The sequence below is a fragment of the Ostrea edulis genome, chromosome 8 (assembly GCF_947568905.1).
Source record: "Ostrea edulis chromosome 8, xbOstEdul1.1, whole genome shotgun sequence".
NCBI classification, from domain to species: domain Eukaryota; kingdom Metazoa; phylum Mollusca; class Bivalvia; order Ostreida; family Ostreidae; genus Ostrea; species Ostrea edulis.
In genome coordinates this window covers 43,750,991-43,769,586 of record NC_079171.1, presented here as the reverse complement: position 1 = coordinate 43,769,586, position 18,596 = coordinate 43,750,991, and the positions used below count along the sequence as shown (strand labels likewise).

Here is an 18,596-nt window from a genome sequence, read left to right as displayed (position 1 = left end):
TCTATCTACCTCCTGTCACAGATTTATGCTAAAAAAAACCACCTTTATTCATATTGTACAAAGAAAGTACTGCCAAAGACTGATGATAGCTGATATTACCTGAAGCAAAGTTCTCCAAATTATGGTTTAAGAAAAACACCCTATGTAAGCATTTTCACGGGCGCATTATGTACCGTTTGCGATACTCTTGTCCATTACGTTACCAAAATATGTCACATGGAACCTTTTTTAAACACTAATTATTACTAAAGTAAGTTAAATGCTTTTCAAATAAATAAAAGTATTTATTATTTAGAAAGGTAAAATCAGTCATATTTAATTTAAAAAGAGTCGTATTATATCAAATTTTCTCTACTTTAACCATTTTTGTCCATACTGTTATAATGCTTTTAATGATAACATGAATGATGGTAACAGGGTGGATAAATTTCTATAAAATTCCCTCACATTGTATAATGGGCTCTCCCTGTGTCTTTGAACGTGGCTATTTCAACGCATTTATTTCTCTTATATTAAAAACTTTGAAGAATTCTTGATCAATCTACTTGTAACAGTTATGACTGCTTAACAGCATACACTTCCAATCAGACAATCTTACCATAATTTTGTCCACTTCTTCTTTAATAAAAAAAAAATGCACTTGCTAACTTTGATACAGCAGGAAATTGTGAAACATTTAAGGTCATAAGAAGAGTTCCAGTGAAAGTACATGCTTCATGGATAACAATGATGATTTTGTCGAAAACCTCAATTGGAAAACGGTGTTACATGTAAGTTCATCTCTGAATACAATCAATATCTGCATTATGTAGAATTTATCCACATCTCCATAAAAAAATACTTTTTTTTTTCATGATCTTTTTAAAGCTTACATGTATTATGAATAACTGAACAATGTGACACGGCTTTTAAGCTAATTTTTAGTCAGTATGCATTAATTATTTCCTGTAAAATGTTTCATTAAAAGACTGTGACTTTATTGTCGACCAACTTGTATGGGGTCATAATTAACGGGAAAATAATTTTGTTCAAACATACATTTTAAACGTTTTATGATGGAAAGACAGAATTATGGACATTTTTTGAAAATGACCCTTACCAGTAGTGATTATCGCCATGGTGTGGATTTTCAGTGTCAACTTTAAATACGCCTAAAAAGAGCGATGATTGCGTCCATAAACAATACACATTTAAGATTAGGAAGGGCCCTGGACACACGCACTCATTTAAGGATATATTCTGGTGGTAATTTTACCATATGTGATGAGTCTCCATACCTTTGAAAGTGTTAAAGATGGGAGTGAATTTTGTTATGCACAAAGTAGCACATTTATCTGTGTTTTTATTTATAATTATTGTAAATAAACTTGTCAGAACATGACAACGGTACCTACTTTGTGTAACCTACTCGCACAGCTTTTACTTAACATTTCTCAGACCTTGTACATTATAGACGTTATAAATACATTGAAGATATACTTGTGACAGTGCTTCTGTTGTTTTTGAAAAATTCTCCAAATAATATGCCATTTATCTCACAGGGGCTACGAACGTTTTAAGCCTACGCTCAGTTATACTATGAATATAGAAAGGGATCTAACTCAGATAATGATAAACCTACCCACTCGCTTCAAATTCCTAAATAATCAGAAACTAGGTGCGATATACGTAATTTGCCGGTCTCCTTACATAAATAAATGTATGCCAAATTTCAATCTGCAAGTTTTTAAAATAATGGAGGTATACGTTATCGTTTTCTCGATTTCATTTTTATCAGACATTTTTCGCCTAAGGCAGCAGCAAAATTCAGACAAGTGTGGAAGATTTCGAACTTCGAAAACGAAATCCAGATTCCTCTACGTCTGCTTCGTACTTAGTTTTATTGAAAATATATATAAACCTCTTCCCAGGTACATTGTATCTGGGTTCTCTCTTCCACCAATAAAAATTGGGCGCCACCAGATAACTGAAATATTGTTAAGTGTGGCGGAAAACAGCAAAATCAATCAATCCATCGTCAACTTCCCATATTTATGAACATTCCATTACCCCCTGCATATGATGTTTATATTTGACAACACGCAAGAACGTACGCGTGTTCTGTGTTTGGTAATTTTTGAAATCGAGGCAAGCTACTAACAAACAAGGTGGTGGTACAGGGGTTTCAACAGTCTCGATTGAAGTCAGCATTTCGCAAATTCTATGGTCGTTATAACGATTTAGTATGCCAATACAACCCATCATTGGGTAAAATCTGTCTGACGTGTTTCATACTGATTGTTAGGCCGTTTTGGTACGTTGATTTGACTACGGATTATTCCGTTTATCTGATCAAGATATAGGACTCATGGCGGGTGTGACCGGTCGACAGGGGATTCTTACTCCTCCTAGGTCCTAGGAACCTGCTCCCACCTCTTGTAGATCCAGAAGTCCCAGGGGCGGATCCAGGAATTGTGGTTACGGGGGGGGGGGCACTTTACGAGGCAGTGGGTCCAGGGCAAAACCCTGGTGGGGGCCCAGGGGGCGAAGACCACGGAAGCTCCTGGATTTTACAGATTTTATGGGGCTTGAAATATTTCTCCTATTAAGTCATTTGTACTATTTTCTATCATTTTAATAAAGTGAATTTAATAAAATGATCCAAATTTTAAGGGGTTTTTGGAAAAAATTAAGTTCTTCCAAATAAAGTAATTCAAGAAATTAAAAGATTTTGTTATTTATTTCTCCTTGAGTGGAAGAAATTATTGCTTCTTTTATTGTTTAGTACATGTTACGAAACAAGATACAGCGATTTACCTTAAATTTGAAAATTGTAGGGGCTAAGGGGGGCGCGCATCGGCTGCGCCCCTCTAAATCCGCCACTGGATCCGTGTTTGTATTGTTATAAGAATTATGAGTTGATCACTGTTCGTTATCTCGCCAAGCAAATCAATATCTCCTTAACTATTTTAAGTTAGGTCTTTCATATTTTATGTACAGATTTCTTATGGCAAGCTTTTTTCATTCTACATTATGACCTTTCACCTTGTAGCCTTATAGTTTAATTCTATTGTTAGAAAATGTAATCTATTAAATAATATTCGGAACTATTCAAGGTAGGGCTTTCATATTGTGAATATAGATTCTTTAGTACAAGACCTTGTGATACAATTATGTTTGATATTGTGACCTTGACTTACTCTTTAAAAATCTGCAGGACCTAATCAATATCTCCTGAACTATTTGAGATAAAGATTTCATATTTTGTATAAAGATGTCTTATGGCAAGATCTTTCGTTTCATACTATGATAGACCCGTAGGGATCCGGGTTAGAATAGGTCCTCAGTACACTCTTGTTTGTCGTAAGAGGCCATTAAATGGGGTGGTCCTTCGGATGCGACCGCCAACCCCCCAACCCCCAAATAAATCAAACAAAAAACACCGAGGCTGTGTGTCAAAGTAGATTTGGTGCGATGAAGATCCCTCCCTGCTCAATTGCCATAAGCGCCAAGCATAGGCCTAAATTGTGCAGCCCTTCACCGGCATTGGTGACGTTTTCATATGATTGAAATATTCTCACGATTGATGCTAAACAATATATAATCAATCAATCAATCATACTATGATGTACATGTACAAATCTATGACTTTGTGACCTTGTCTTAATCAGAACGGCAAAGTCATGTTATTCTTTGTATATCCATGTCATGTGAATTTATTTTCAATGATGCTGTGATCCTTTGGGGCACAATATGGGGTCAAAAATTTTGATGGGAATAAATATTAATTCTAAAAAATCATTTTAGAAATCCCAACTGCTGAACAGCGGTAGTGCAGAAGTCACTCAGGTGAGCGATGTGGCCCATAGGCCTCTTGTTTTGTGTTTTTATTAATTTCTGTTAACTAGAGACCACCCTTGAATGCCCGTGTTAAGTAAGACACATGTATTAAAGTTTACTTACTTTTAAATGAACACTCAGCTACATTTTAAAGAATTTACATTTACCTTTACCTGTAATTATGGACCGCTTTGTGCATTTTCTCACTTTCTTACTCTCTTTATTGAATTGCATTAAATCTTTTGTGGGCGTTTGTGTACAGTATAAAGGCGTATCATAAACTTCTCCAGATTTCTTGAATCGTAAATCTAATCCTACGATATTTAATTAAGCAATAATTTTCTCCTCTCTAGAAGCGGATCCAGGATATCAAGGTGTGTCTGTGTGAGAGGGAGGGGGGGGGGGGGTCCAAGTCTTTGGGCGAAACCAAGTAGGGGTCAGTGGTGAAATCACAGAAAGCTCTTGGTTTCTGGGATTTTGTAAGGCAAGAAGGAAATCTGTTAGATAGACAGTTTGACAATTTATTTTAGTCATGCATGATTAATGGTGTACATGTATATAATAAAATGTATCTTAGATATGATATTTTTAGAGTGTCGCGCACCGAGCGCTTTCCCCTATAATTCTGCAACTGCTCACCCCCCCCCCCTCTTTGATTTTTCTTGATCATCTCAGTATATGGATGTACAAAAGTATAATTTATTCCGTTTCCATTTGCTTTTATCTGGATAATTTTCGGATATACTTGTTTAAATTAATTATCGCTAATAAAGTATAATCTCCTATTTTAAAACATCAGTTAAATACAATGTGTATGATACTCAAGCAGAGACAATTTTCACCCGACCCGCGCCATTCATTTACCAGTACTAACGCATACGCATTATATGTATTGGTTGAAATACATCTACACATATACTGTTGGTAAGGCGTCCAATCAAAATAACCCAAGCAATCAGTTCTTAATGATTAATCATAAATGCTTAATTATGTGTACTTTCGTTTCAAATTCTTGATAATTACATTGCATATAGAGAATTGCATTCTATATAGATAATTACATTCTATATAGATAATTACATTCTTTATAGATAATTACATTATATATATATATGAGAAATTCAGCACTTAACATCAATTTCTTTACTTTTCTTATGGGTACCTTTCAATAATTTTAAAAAAAACAAACATTTTTCCTCTCATGTGGAAAAAGTACATGTATGTAAAGACAATTAACTGTCGATATAATTATAATTATTTTAAAAGTATTGTCAACAAAATAACTAAAAAAATAAAGTTAATGTTAACTTATTGATTCAAAGTATCATTAAGCGTTGCTATTGCAACGTTCTGTGTCATTAGCAGTTTGGACTGCAAATTTCTGGTGGTATCAAGCAACAACTCTGCAAGTGGAACGCTTAATGATACAATTGTTTCATAGGGGTGGGGTGGGGGTACCACTAACGGTTTATATTGCAATGTATACAGATATGTAATGTAATGTTCTGTATCCTTAAGCATAATTGTTTCATTAGCGGTTACAGCGACGGCGGTTTTTAATAGAATCTGAAAACGTATGGGACCATTGGTTCCCGCCACGTCTGTGTGTCTCTATATCACGACATCAAATTATTTTTTTTTCGAAATATCTAGTACAATGTAAATGGCATTATATTGTCGGGTCATCTGAACCGCATTTAAATTACTCTTGTCTGCACCAAAGTCCTGTTGTTTCGCAAAATGCAAAACGCACACGTGAAAGATAAATGACATTAACTAATGTATAGTATTTGTAAACAAAATCCTTTATTTTATGATAAAGAAATTACAGCACTGCAAACATCTTTTCTGTTAATATTCAACAAAGCTATTTTGTGATGGCGTTCATACACAATGCGCACGCACAGTGCAGATCCAGATATATCTGAATATATCATACAACTATTCAAATATATATAAACTACATGTATAATAGTTAAATAGGATACACAATGAATTATGAATTCTATACAATACATTGCCGACCTTTCACACAAACACACACTTTCATAATTATACACACGCTTGACGACGGACGCTGTTGCCGGTGTGGCTAGTATGTTTACCAAGTGGTACCCGTTGCCGAGTTTGTCAGCTTCTGTTGCCGTAATCGTGACGTTAATGAAAAGTCTCGAGTACTATTTCTGTAACTGTTCTCGGTGTCAACCGTCCTACCCTGGTCCTGCTATCGTTGTTGGTTTTAGATTCGTATTCAGCGGCAGATCCAAGAATTGTGGTTACGGGGGGGGGGACGCCACTTTATATCCGCCACTGGTATTGTACGTTGGAGATATAAATAGACTACACAGAAATTTACACGAAATATAATTCATGTACATGTAATATAAACTGTGTTATGGGTAAAACATCACCTACATCCTAACGGTGTGGAATAAACAGTTGTTGTTTTCCTCATCTAATTTCAAAAATCTTATCAATGTAAAACAGTTAAAAAAGACGAGAGGATAGAAAATCTGATAATATTTAGACAATGAATTCTATTGAAACAATATGTCAAACATAAAAGTGATACAAATAGGAAAACCCCCAGACCATTTCAATCCAGCTTAATTTTACTAATAAAATATGTCAAACATAAAAATGATAATAATAGGAAACCCCCCAGACCATTTCAATCCAGCTTAATTTTATTAATAAAATATGTCAAACATAAAAATGATAATAATACAAAAAACCCAGACCATTTCAATCCAGCTTTATGCGAGTGCGTTCTCTAATCAAAAGATCCCCACATCACGATTTTTCTCTCTATATGATGTTTAAATATCCTATGTTTCCTGACCAAATCTGTATACAGTATCTATATGTTTTCTGTTAGTTTTTCCTTTATGTTTGATTTTCGCATAGAGCCTGGATTTATGTACACTATCACTATTTCGTTTACGGAACTTTACTTTTTTGTCTTGTTTATACTGTTCATATCAGAAAACAAAACAGCTCCGAGGGTCACTTGCCATGTGAACGCGTAATCTATTTTGCCATGGATAAATATATATGTATATATCTTAAAGGTTATCAAAAGCTACTATAACCGTTATAAAGAAAGCTTGACCAAACATTTGATAAATACAGATCATAATTTTTTAATCATAATTATGCATCATTAAGATAACGAAATAATCGATATCGCATATTAGATACCCGCATTCAGAGTTATCGCCCTTTAATGTCCCTTTGAGACGTAAATACCGATCCCTAATATCTAAAAAATAGTATATTAACAGTCAGCATAATGATTGTAACGTTACATCTTGTGTGCACTATGCTAAAACAGATGTAAAGGTTTTAGTGCCTTCGGTTTGTGCACTATGTGTCAAAGCCCTAAGAATTATTTGGCATACATATGTAATGCATGAAAAATAGTTAAGGAAAGAATTCATAAATTTCTTTCGTCGGATGGGGGGTAGCGCATGATGAAAAGTTTTCCATCTTTCTGTTTTTGGTGGTATACCCCAATCCAACAAAAAATAATGGAATTTATTCCTTATCTTATATGACATTATCATATAAATACACTTCATCCAGGGTTTAAATCAAAACATAAAAATATGTCCTATCTTCGCCACATTTGGACCCGCCTTGTCATCGTTCACACATTAAGGAACCCTTGATCCACCAACCACTGTTTCACTATATCGTAGTTTTTGTCCATCCAGTTGATGTTGCTCTTGGTTTTCTCAATAGCCTGTTGGAACGCACGGGTCCCAGATCCCATATTTGGATTTTCTTTCAGAAAGGTTTCCAACTGTTTTAGAGATAACAAAAAAAAAAAAATAAATAAATAAATAAATGTAGGTAGTGCCTATACAAGATATACAGCATTACTCGTCTATGTCGAGTGCTATGCAATCCGAAATATTGTACAATTCGTACTGAACTAATATATCAAAACATATCTTGAATGTCGAATATCATCTAAACCGAATCATTGTATAGAAGCGCGTCCGGCAGAGACAAGTTTCACTGTAATATATATATATGAGAGGGTGAGATAAATATATTTTTAATCTTTTATCATATTATTGTTCAAAAGTTTAAACTTCTCCTCAATCAGATAATAATTATTGTTATCATAGTAATTAGTGATGTAATATTGAGATGCAAAATCCAAGAGATATAAAAGTACACAAGCTTCCTACATGTAAACATTACGCAGAGAACATGCCGTGACACTCACACGCATGCGTATATAAATACCTGGGTTTTTGATAAGCATTTCATGCGTATACGTCACAGACAAATATCACACCTAAATTCCCATCACTTCATAACATTGCCTAAACTTCCCACATGGAGCAGGATTCTATGGAATATATCCGCGTATGTTACTTGTAGATGCTACACGTTCAGGAAAATCCTAGGAAGCACCTATCGTCTAGTGCGTCTGTGAGTACAGACTCATTATATTGAGCAACTTTCGACTAAATACTGTAAATCACGATTTATTCGCGAGAACTTTATTTACATGTAATGGCGTCAGATCCTCTCAACGCGTATATTAATAAGTTAAACTTCCTTGTAAACAGATATATAAATGATCATATCGTAACATATGAAAAGTTGGAGCGCACTTATAGTAACATATCAAGACGCGTAACTCAAAATAGACCAATTGGAATATAACTATAACTCCCACTTAAAACTATACTTAAACGTGTGAAATCATTTGCCTTTTTTCATACTCATACCCACTCTCTACTCAGAGTTATCATTCCTAACATTCACAGGTCTGGGGGATTTTTCAAGATTCTTGTAAAACGGAGAAAATGCTCAAATAAGATATCATTTCGACTTCAGTTGCATAAATAAATCAGTATTAAGTATATGTCAAGAAGTCTTTCTGTGACATAAAAAGCATCAAATTGTCGTGAAACGTGGATATTGTTTGATTGCACTACATAGGTAGATATGTATTGTAATGGGAAATAAAAACTACAGTAAGTTACTTGCCCAATATTTTCCTGATATTTCATAAACTATTTCTTAGTTATGTTTTTATTAAACGTGAAATAGTGGATTTACACGTTGAGTAACACTGCTAATTTTAAGACGTTGAATGAGGTATATGTGAATGTCAAGGCCGACAACACTGGGTAGAGATTGAAACAATCTTTAGATAGATCAGAGTTACCTGCCCCTGCTTTAGGGATACTGATACCGATTCATTAATTGTGACTTCCGCTTTCAATTCTTAGAAGACGTGCCCGATATCGTTTTATTTTAGTATTGTTTGCGACGGATGTTTTACCGTTTTCTAAAATCAGTTGCGCTATCCATACCAATATTTTAGATGAAACGCCGTAGAGGCAGACGGTGTCGATATACTGACTCTAGAATAAAAACTAAACAACTCATGGACTTTATATCTGTTCAAAGAATAACCGGACACTAACTAGTTTTCACGGTCATCAGCAGGCCCCCATTACAAGAAAAGGGACATAACTCATATATATAATAGTACCACATATTGTCATTTCAATGATTCGCAGAAAATATGTCTCGCAAAAATCACGATGTCATTATCTCGCGAAAATAAAGTCTCTCAAATAATAGGTGATTTACAGTAGCTGTAATGAACTGTTTTGTACCTGAGAATGTTCAAAATTAGTGTTAAATGCTGCGGTCACTCCAGATATTAGTCGAGAAAATTGAAATGACGATTCACCATACCTGTAACAGACAATCACGTGATTAAATAATCAATCTGGTGCTGATGGAGATGAATTAATTCTTATCTTCATGATAAGACTCTAACAGGCCTCTAGTGCATATTAAATATCTCACCCCATCCCCCCACCCCCACGAAATAAGCGTCGTTTGAACAAATGTTTTAATACTTTTGATTTCCATTAGTGGAACTCTTCAAATTAAAGGCGCGTAAAGTCGTGCTACCGGGACAACGTAAACAAATATGACATTGAATACGAATTATAATCAACTGCAAAACACAACACTGATCAAAATTCTAAAGTTAAAAAAATTTAATTATTTTAACAAGAAAAAAGACAAACTTATTAAACTATGTGAGGGAGCATAGGTACTGAATTTGCTAAATTTGACCGATATAAAACATCAACTGCAAGAAGAACTGTAAAGGTTTTACCTATGCACATCCAACATAACAAAATCTTCTTGCAAATAATGGGGATTCATATGCTTTTAAAGTTATTCTGTCAGACTATGAAGATATTTTATCATACAATTAGTGCAGGTTCATATGGCATGAACTTTGTAAGTATAAATTGGTACAGTATAAGTTTTACATGTAACACCCCCCCACCCCCTCCTTTTCTAATATTAGAAAATAAATTACCCATCTGTCAAACTGCAATTTTGTTTTAATTTTGAGATGTTTATAACACTAATTAACACAACTGCTATGTTTCTGAACTTCATCTAAACTATTTCAAAAATTACATATGTCGATGGAAATCGGATATAAAACATCGATTTTTGAAACAGATGTGATGGCGTTCAAAAACACATTAGTCTTATATATTAGTGTTAGATTTTTTAAATGTAACTTGACTAATGGCTATTTTACCATATATATATATATATATATATATATATATTGTACAATACCTGAGGTAATCTATGTGTGTATACAGTATATATATTGTACAATACCTGAGGTAATCTATGTGTCTGTATACAGTATATATATATATATATATATATATATATATATATATATATATATATATATATATATAAAATTATATATAAAAGGGGGGGATCAACGTTTTGCTTATGTCCCGGTAATCTCGCACTTGCTCGCGAGACTTGTTTCATTGACGCGCAAGAGTCATCAAAGCGCGATAACTCTGATGGGCTGGTAATAGGAAGTATTCCTTTCACCCACTTTCTATTAAATGTTCAACTAGTGGATTGACCGGTACTTTAATAATATCAACAATAATTTAGCGTACACAAACACAAAGCATATGGTAGAAATAAGTTTATTGATAACTACATGTATATGGAGGGAGGGAGTGGGTGTACATGTATGGCGAGGAGAGGTAGCCATTCAGAATTGTCCTTCCATTGATGTGTCTGTTCAACACGAATTCCTCCTGCTGTTATAATGCATGTAATTATAGAATATGTAAAAACATGCTTTCACAGGTTTTCCATATACAGTCGAGCATCGACTGGAACAATAATAAATATCATAAAGAAGAAACAGGCTTACTTTCGTACTTTGCTAGTTGGCTGGTTTTTTTTTTTTTTTTTTTTTTTGTCTGTCCAGGTTTTTTTTTTTTTTTTCTTTTTTTAGTGTTTGTTGCTTTTTGGTTAGTATTTAATTTGGTTTCTTCTTTTGTTCAAAAATATGTTAAAATGGTATTAGATAACTAAAGAAATAAACAGGAAAATCGTTTTGCAAAATGAATGTAATACTGGTAATGTGAGAAAAATTTATCAAATTTTCTGTAGCTTTGACATCTCACGAAACTGTAAAGGCTTCCTGCCCAAGAGAAAAATTATTGATTAGAATGTGTCCAAAATTCGAAACTTTCGCTAAGAATTTGAACATTAAACTAATAACACAATGTCAAAGGTTAACGCTAGTATGTTTTTACCGGGAAGGAACGACAACTTCAGTGCCTGGACACAGGGCAGTGCAGTGCTTCACCTTACTAAACAAATACGTGATTCTCTAACATTCTGATTTCTTGTTCTTTTCAATAACACGTCATAAGTCAATCAGCATAGAATCAATATTCGATTAATTTCCGTTGCTGCCCTTTGAATTTCATTCAGAATCACTAACTTCTTTGCTTGAATCTAAAATGAATGATTATTTTTCATCTTTCTGTTTTTATAATGTTACGCTATATTACTATTATGTATTTGAATGACACTTTCGTACATACATTAACACACACAAGACGACACAATTTCCTCTTTTAAGGGTAACTTATACAAATAAAACGTAATTTTAGATACAAATTGTTTAATACATTCAGTTATTTTATAGACTATATAATGTTACATCAGTTTAAACCCTTACCCTTTTGTTAAATACTTTGAATTGCACGTGATATAAAACACAGTATTTGAACTTGTTAGATGTACCGTATCTGTCCTAATAAAAATTCCCGATACTAAACTCTTCCAGAATTCCAGAAAACGACCGAATACGTGTCATGGATACAAATGTTATTAGCAGGAAGTAACGTGATTTCGATACGTATTGACTAATACACCATTCATTCCGGCATAAGCGATTGGAATCTTGTGACGAATGCCTGCATACTGAAAGATCAAAAGTATTATGTACGTCGCGATACAAGTAACATCGAACAATTCAACTGTCGCACACGAAGGACCGTTTCAAAACTGCCAAGAAGACAACCCCCGCAACACCAGTCTTGACAGATACATCGACGGCTATATCACTTGGAATCAAGCCTCGCCAAGTCACTGATAGGCTACCATTAAATGCTCATTTACGTCCATGCTTACATGTACATGTATGTGATTTCTACATTATTGTCATTGCGCGTTTCCACAGGAAAAAAAAGTTATGTTGACCAGTGCTTTGTTGAATATACTCTTGTCTAAGGTGTCGGTGATATCCATGATGAATGGAAGACTTCTTTTCTGGTCATCGAGAGGAATACACCATATCCCATATTTTTCAATACAGCATTGATTCTCTTCATCAGAATATCATTCAGAAGTTTTTTTAAACTCCCAACTCACACCAGCAACGGATCACGTTTTGGTTAAGTTAGACACGTGCATGTACGTAAGCGTCAAAATCTCCACAAAGTGTTAGAGTGACAGCACGTTTGTTTAGATCGAAAAGAAAAATCAGATAATCCGTGTTACACCCATGTGATATACCCAGACGGAAGACATACATTTTATTTAATGCTGAAACATACAAAATGTTGTCGACAATGTCAAGGAAATTTATAAAGTTTGAATATTCATCTTTAGCAGTACAAAATTAAATTTATGACATTTCTGTTACATAACAGTCCAATATGATGTTGTTTTGTTTTTGTGTTTTCGTTTACTGTGTGATGCGGGTCCTTCGCGTGTTAGAAATATTTAGCCATGTTTGTTACACTCATTGTGTATTATCTTATAAGGGATATATAAATAATTAGGCAACCATGCAAATTCGAGTAAAACTCTCATACAATTTTGACATTTGGCAAACTTCAGCAGATTCCAGTACCCTACATCTAACCTCGGATGTAAGACGGTAAGTGATATGTAGCTGCGTCTAACATTTGCAATGCGGTCGTCTATTTACTCTCCCGGAAAAACTTTCACTTTCAGGAAGTAGTGATCAAAATATGTTTTTAAATGAATTTTTTGAGTTTGCCTTAGAAAATAGCCCTCTATTTCGAAAAAAAACAATCTCAAAGAGAAACAGTTGCAAACATTGAGAGTGTTACATTGCATATGTTAAAATGGACTATATTTCGCGGGAGCTGTCCGTAGTTCCTGTTAATCTAAATAACACATTATACAGGGATTCGGTTCTGGCCTTTTCACCTCATCCACGGACGCGCTTCCGGCGAAGAAATGCATCGATTTGATGCAATTCCTGATCCGATCCACATCCGAGTCTTCTTATCGGATTACGGAAAAAGACGAGCGCGTGATCCGATTGACATCCGAGGTTACATATTGATGGAATTGATCGAGGTGATCCGAGTTTATTTTACTTTTTTTTTTTTGAAGGACATGATTCACACGAATATTGACAATATGATGTGAAATTGACACTAAGCAGTGAGGTTGACTCTATGACGTGATATTGACTCTATTATGTGAAATTAACACTATGACGTGTTATTGACAGTATGATGTGAAATTGACACTATGACGTCATATTGACACTATGGCGTGATATAAACACTATGGCGAGATTTTGACTCTATGAAGTGATTTTCAATGTTACCTGATACAATTCAAAACGGGTATTCACCGAACGCAACAAACCCATGATCAATCTACCAAAGGTGCTCATTTGGCCGAAGCTAAAAATAAATTTAACATGGGAATATTTCATAAACACAAACTGTTAGAGAAAGACCTTCAAGGGATAACACATTTCTAATTTCCCTATTGAAGGGAAATTAAGAGAGATATTGGGGAGGGCGTAGTAATTGTTACAAACATATTAAGCTACTGTATGTTAGCTTAATATTTTTACGCTTAAATCATCCTACTTTTGACGTATTCTCGAAAACTAGTTCTGTCTGTTTGTGCCATCACAATATAGGTTTAAGTGAGAAAAAATTGATAATTGCCTTATATCAATATACACCATGTCTCTGACAATGTAGATTGAAAAATCTATGAATAATGCTTTTTTTCACTTACAATACGTAAATTTTAATCATTTAAGAAATGAACATCACTTTTGAGCTGTTCATGGTCAGTATGAACGGATTTGGATTTGAGTCAAATTCTGTGAATTGCGCTAGCAGCTCAAAAGTGATGTTCATTTCTTATATTTATATTCATTTAGTAAAGCACCCTTTGTTTACATTGCTTCTATTTTGTTGCATAAAACGAACTCCACTCCTCTGTCACAGTTGTTATTGTGACGTATGACAACACATAGACATGACGTCACATTTCGTCTCAACCTGCCTTTTATCAACATTGCAAGGTGCACTGTATTTTGGAGGTTGGAGATAATCCACGTAAGTTTACAATCTTAATCCAAAGGTGTGACTTGCGAGATCTTTGTAACAGTTGTTCTATTTTTCTTCTTCAAATCATTACGCTCTCTCAGTCGCGTGCTTTAAGCTAGTTCATAATCCGTTCATAGTCGATGTGAACGGATTGTGTCGCGCGCTGAAATTGGTTGGTTCATAGAGGAAAATGCGATTTGTAATATAAATATATTGGCATATGGAGCTTAAAGTATATTCTACAAGTACTAACACATGTTAATATACTCTGCCTCAGAAGTTAAGATGGAACATAGATGTTATATTATACATGTATAATATGAAATATTGGAATGCTTGGTCATGGCACTGAATATTGAAACAAAATACACAATGAATGAATTTACAACACCCATATTAGTTCTAAATCTCTATTACTCGTAAAAAATACAAAATTGATATACATATCTTGGGGTATAAATACTGGTAATATATTTTTTGAAATTGATAGGGCAAAATCATGCAAAGTTACAACTCGTTTATATATATAAAAAAAAAAACACCTTCCACCACAAAATAGTCCTTTCCACATTTAGATATTAATTTGCATAAAAAATGAACTGGAAACTTCAGGGTTACCTAACGAATACAAATTTATTTTTATGTGATTGGATCCATAGGATAATTTCTGAATTTTGGATATAACCGCTAAGCGGAGGCCCTGTATCGCAGCAGACGTTGGCACATCAAAGAACCAACACCGCTACGGTTCTAACTACCCAACAGGAACTTCCTCAGAGTATGAAGGGTAGTGGCGTGAGGATTTTTCTCATATTTGGCGGATTCATGGACTCTAAATAAAAATATGTCCAAACAAATGAGTTTTCCGTCATTTTTAAGATAGTATAGACATGAAAGAGTTACATCCCTTGAAAATCACTGAAAACTACATGAAAAAAAATCCATGTGATTACTGTATTATACGCACTAGAACGAATGGATACCTAGTCAAGGCTCTTTTAGTGATATAACTGAAATATGATGAATAAACATAGTATATGAAAAATTAGCTACAGGTTTTTTTTTTTGTTTTTTTTGTTTTTTGCCCTTGTTATTCATCTTATTAAAAACTACTTTATAAAACAGAGTGTGTCGTTGATTTTTTTTTTTTTTTTTTTTTTTTTACAAAACACATTATTTTTGGTATTCAACACGTCATGGTAAATATGCAGTACCCTAACTGACCTCAATGTTGAACTTTGTGACATTGAACTTTGTGCACTACCACTGTGACCCATTAGCTAGGGCGTTCGCGTCGCGACCAGGAGGCCTGGGTTCAACCCCAGTGCTGCATCAACCCTAAGACACCTTACAAAGGCCGTGACAACTCCTTCGCCTAATGCCCGATGATGAAAGTACACAGCATGGATACGAGTTTTAGAACGGATGTCCCATATCACTACTATGACCCTAAGCGCCATGCATAGAGCAAAACTATATGATACTTCACCTACAGCTGTTGACATCTCCACACGAGTGAGAATTTCTGGAATGGGCTGTAAAACGCTTTCGACAAGATATAGAGTTTGACCGGTCAACTGGGGATGCTTACTCCTCCTAGATACCTGATACCACCTCCTAGACACCTGATACCACCTCTCTTACTCTTCCCAGACACCCGATACCACCTGTGTTACGCCTCCTAGACACCCGATACCTGTGTTACTCCTCCTAGACACCTGATACCACCTCTGTTACGCCTCCTAGACACCCGATACCACCTGTGTTACTCCTCCCATGACACCCGATACCATCTCTGTTACGCCTCCTAGACACCCGATACCACCTGTGTTACTCCTCCCAGACACCTGATACCACCTCTGTTACGTCTCCTAGACACCTGATACCACCTCTGTTACGCCTCCTAGACACCTGATACCACCTCTGTTACGCCTCCTAGACATCTGATACCACCTGTGTTACTCCTCCCAGACACCTGATACCACCTCTCTAACTACTCCTAGACACCTTATACCACCTGTGTTACTCCTCCCAGACACCTGATCCCCCCCCCCTTTTATTACTCCTCCTAGCACCTGATACCACCTGTGTTACTCCTCCTAGACACCTGATACCACCTCTGTTACGTCTCCTAGACACCTGATACCACCCCTGTTACTACTCCTAGACACCTGATACCACCTGTGTTACTCCCAGACACCTGATACCACCTGTGTTACTCCCAGACACCTGATACCACCTCTGTTACTCCTCCTAGACACCTGATACCACCTGTGTTACTCCCAGACACCTGATACCACCTCTGTTACTCCTCCTACACACCTTATACCACCTGTGTTACTCCTCCTAGACACCTGATACCACCTCTGTTATGTTTAGGGTGCCGTGTTCATGTATATGTCTGTCCTACTCTTAATTTTGTAATCTTTACAGGAAATATGCTATTGATCTTTGTTCGTTATTTTCACCTTGTCCTGTTGTTTGTTTTTTTTGTTTTTGTTTTTTTTTGTTTTGTTTTTTTTTTGGTTTGCTTTTTTTTGGAAAGCTCATCGCTCGCGTGGAAAATAAGAAATGCAAATTCTGAAAGGCAACGTGAAGCGTATTGATAAACATACAGTGCATGGTGATATAGTCACTAGTGATAGAAATAAGACGTCTGGGCACTAGCTGCTTAGACCTTCTTTCTTTGATTTGTCGCATCGATAATCGAATTGTTAAAGACATGACCCACTGTCCGTTTTATGAACTAGCAATCATTTATTGAATGAGAAAGTATTTTCCAATTATACTTTAAATTTAAATATTCATCAATTAGCAGCGTGAATGTCATGTTTCCAAAAAACACATTCAAAACATAATTCCAATACGCATTGGTCTAACCAAGTTTTTAATGAGTATTAACATTTGCATCACTGATTAATTTCCAAAATTTCCAAAACATGTGTTATGCACTTTTTACTACACTGACGTCAGATAAATTGCATCAACACGTGTAATTTTGTCAACCTGGTAGTATTAGAATATAAATGGAGTAAGATCCTTGAGCAGTGTCTTTTTTAAAACAAAATGTGAAAAATTCTTTCGGAGATTCAAATGTCGGTCATTTTGTAAAAGGAAATGATGGAGAAACATAAGGAATGATATAGCGCAGGTGCATATATTCTTCGGGCTCCCAGTCGCCCATTTCAGATAGCAGTACCTTGAGTAATACGGGATACCCATGTATGCAAGCAAAAGCAAACTTTACTTACGCCATGCGCATGCGCGTCAACATAACCTGTAAATTACCTCTTTTAATTCATATCTTGTGTTGAATTTGTTCAAAATTCCGGAAACAAGACGAGCAAATCTATATAAGACACTTCCCTGTCTGTAAAAATGAACCAGATGGACATGAAATTTCGTGAACTTGCCAAAATACAATACATATTCATTATTGGTATGGTGTACTGTATATTTAGGGAAGTTAAACCTTCAATCTTTCCTCTGAAATAAAACAGTATATCGCTGACCACACAATTTCATGATTTTGTTCAATAATAATCAATGACGTGTATTCAATAATATTTAAGCCACAGTTTCCCTTTAAATAAATTGTTCTCCAAATAATTTAATGCTTAATACTGTTGTTTATTTGTAAAAGTATATTAAAGTCATACATTGAATGAAGTTCAACGATCTTTATGATTCAATCGGTCATGTTCCCTAATAAAGGCCTCATGAATTCATTTCAAAATGTCATATGTATATAAACGATACATGAACAAGCGGGCTATGTATTCAATATCTTTCACATTTCAAATACATCATGACGATACTGAATATAAGTATTGTAAGCAGGGCGTTGTTTGTAATGTGGAAACTGTTGTACATATATTTTAGATTGATTGTTAACACGCGCAGTTCAGAAACTTTTAATGTATTGGTATAGAAACAAACAGCTGAAACTGTATAGAGAGAGAGAGAGAGAGAGAGAGAGAGAGAGAGAGAGAATGAGAGAAAGAGAATGAGAGAGAGAATGAGAAAGAGAGAGATTTACACCAATACACC

The 18,596-nt window shown here is 35.0% G+C and overlaps 1 protein-coding gene across 5 annotated transcripts in view; it reads right to left on the bottom strand.

The window, feature by feature from the left end:
* Positions 1-5,603: 5,603 nt before the first annotated feature.
* Positions 5,604-18,596, bottom strand: part of LOC125661583 (aminopeptidase N-like) — a 51,700-nt gene continuing 38,707 nt past the window's right edge. For 3 of the 5 annotated variants that reach the window (XM_048893631.2, XM_056146209.1, XM_048893632.2), the window contains 2 exons: positions 17,835-17,916; positions 5,604-7,624 (listed from right to left, as the gene is read on the bottom strand). In XM_048893631.2, the coding sequence (XP_048749588.1) occupies positions 7,469-7,624; positions 17,835-17,916 (238 nt within the window). In that variant the 3' untranslated portion in view covers positions 5,604-7,468. Of the gene's footprint in view, positions 7,625-9,467; positions 9,550-17,834; positions 17,917-18,596 lie in introns of all 5 variants that reach the window. The other 2 variants (XM_048893630.2, XM_048893629.2) reach the window with 1 other exon arrangement.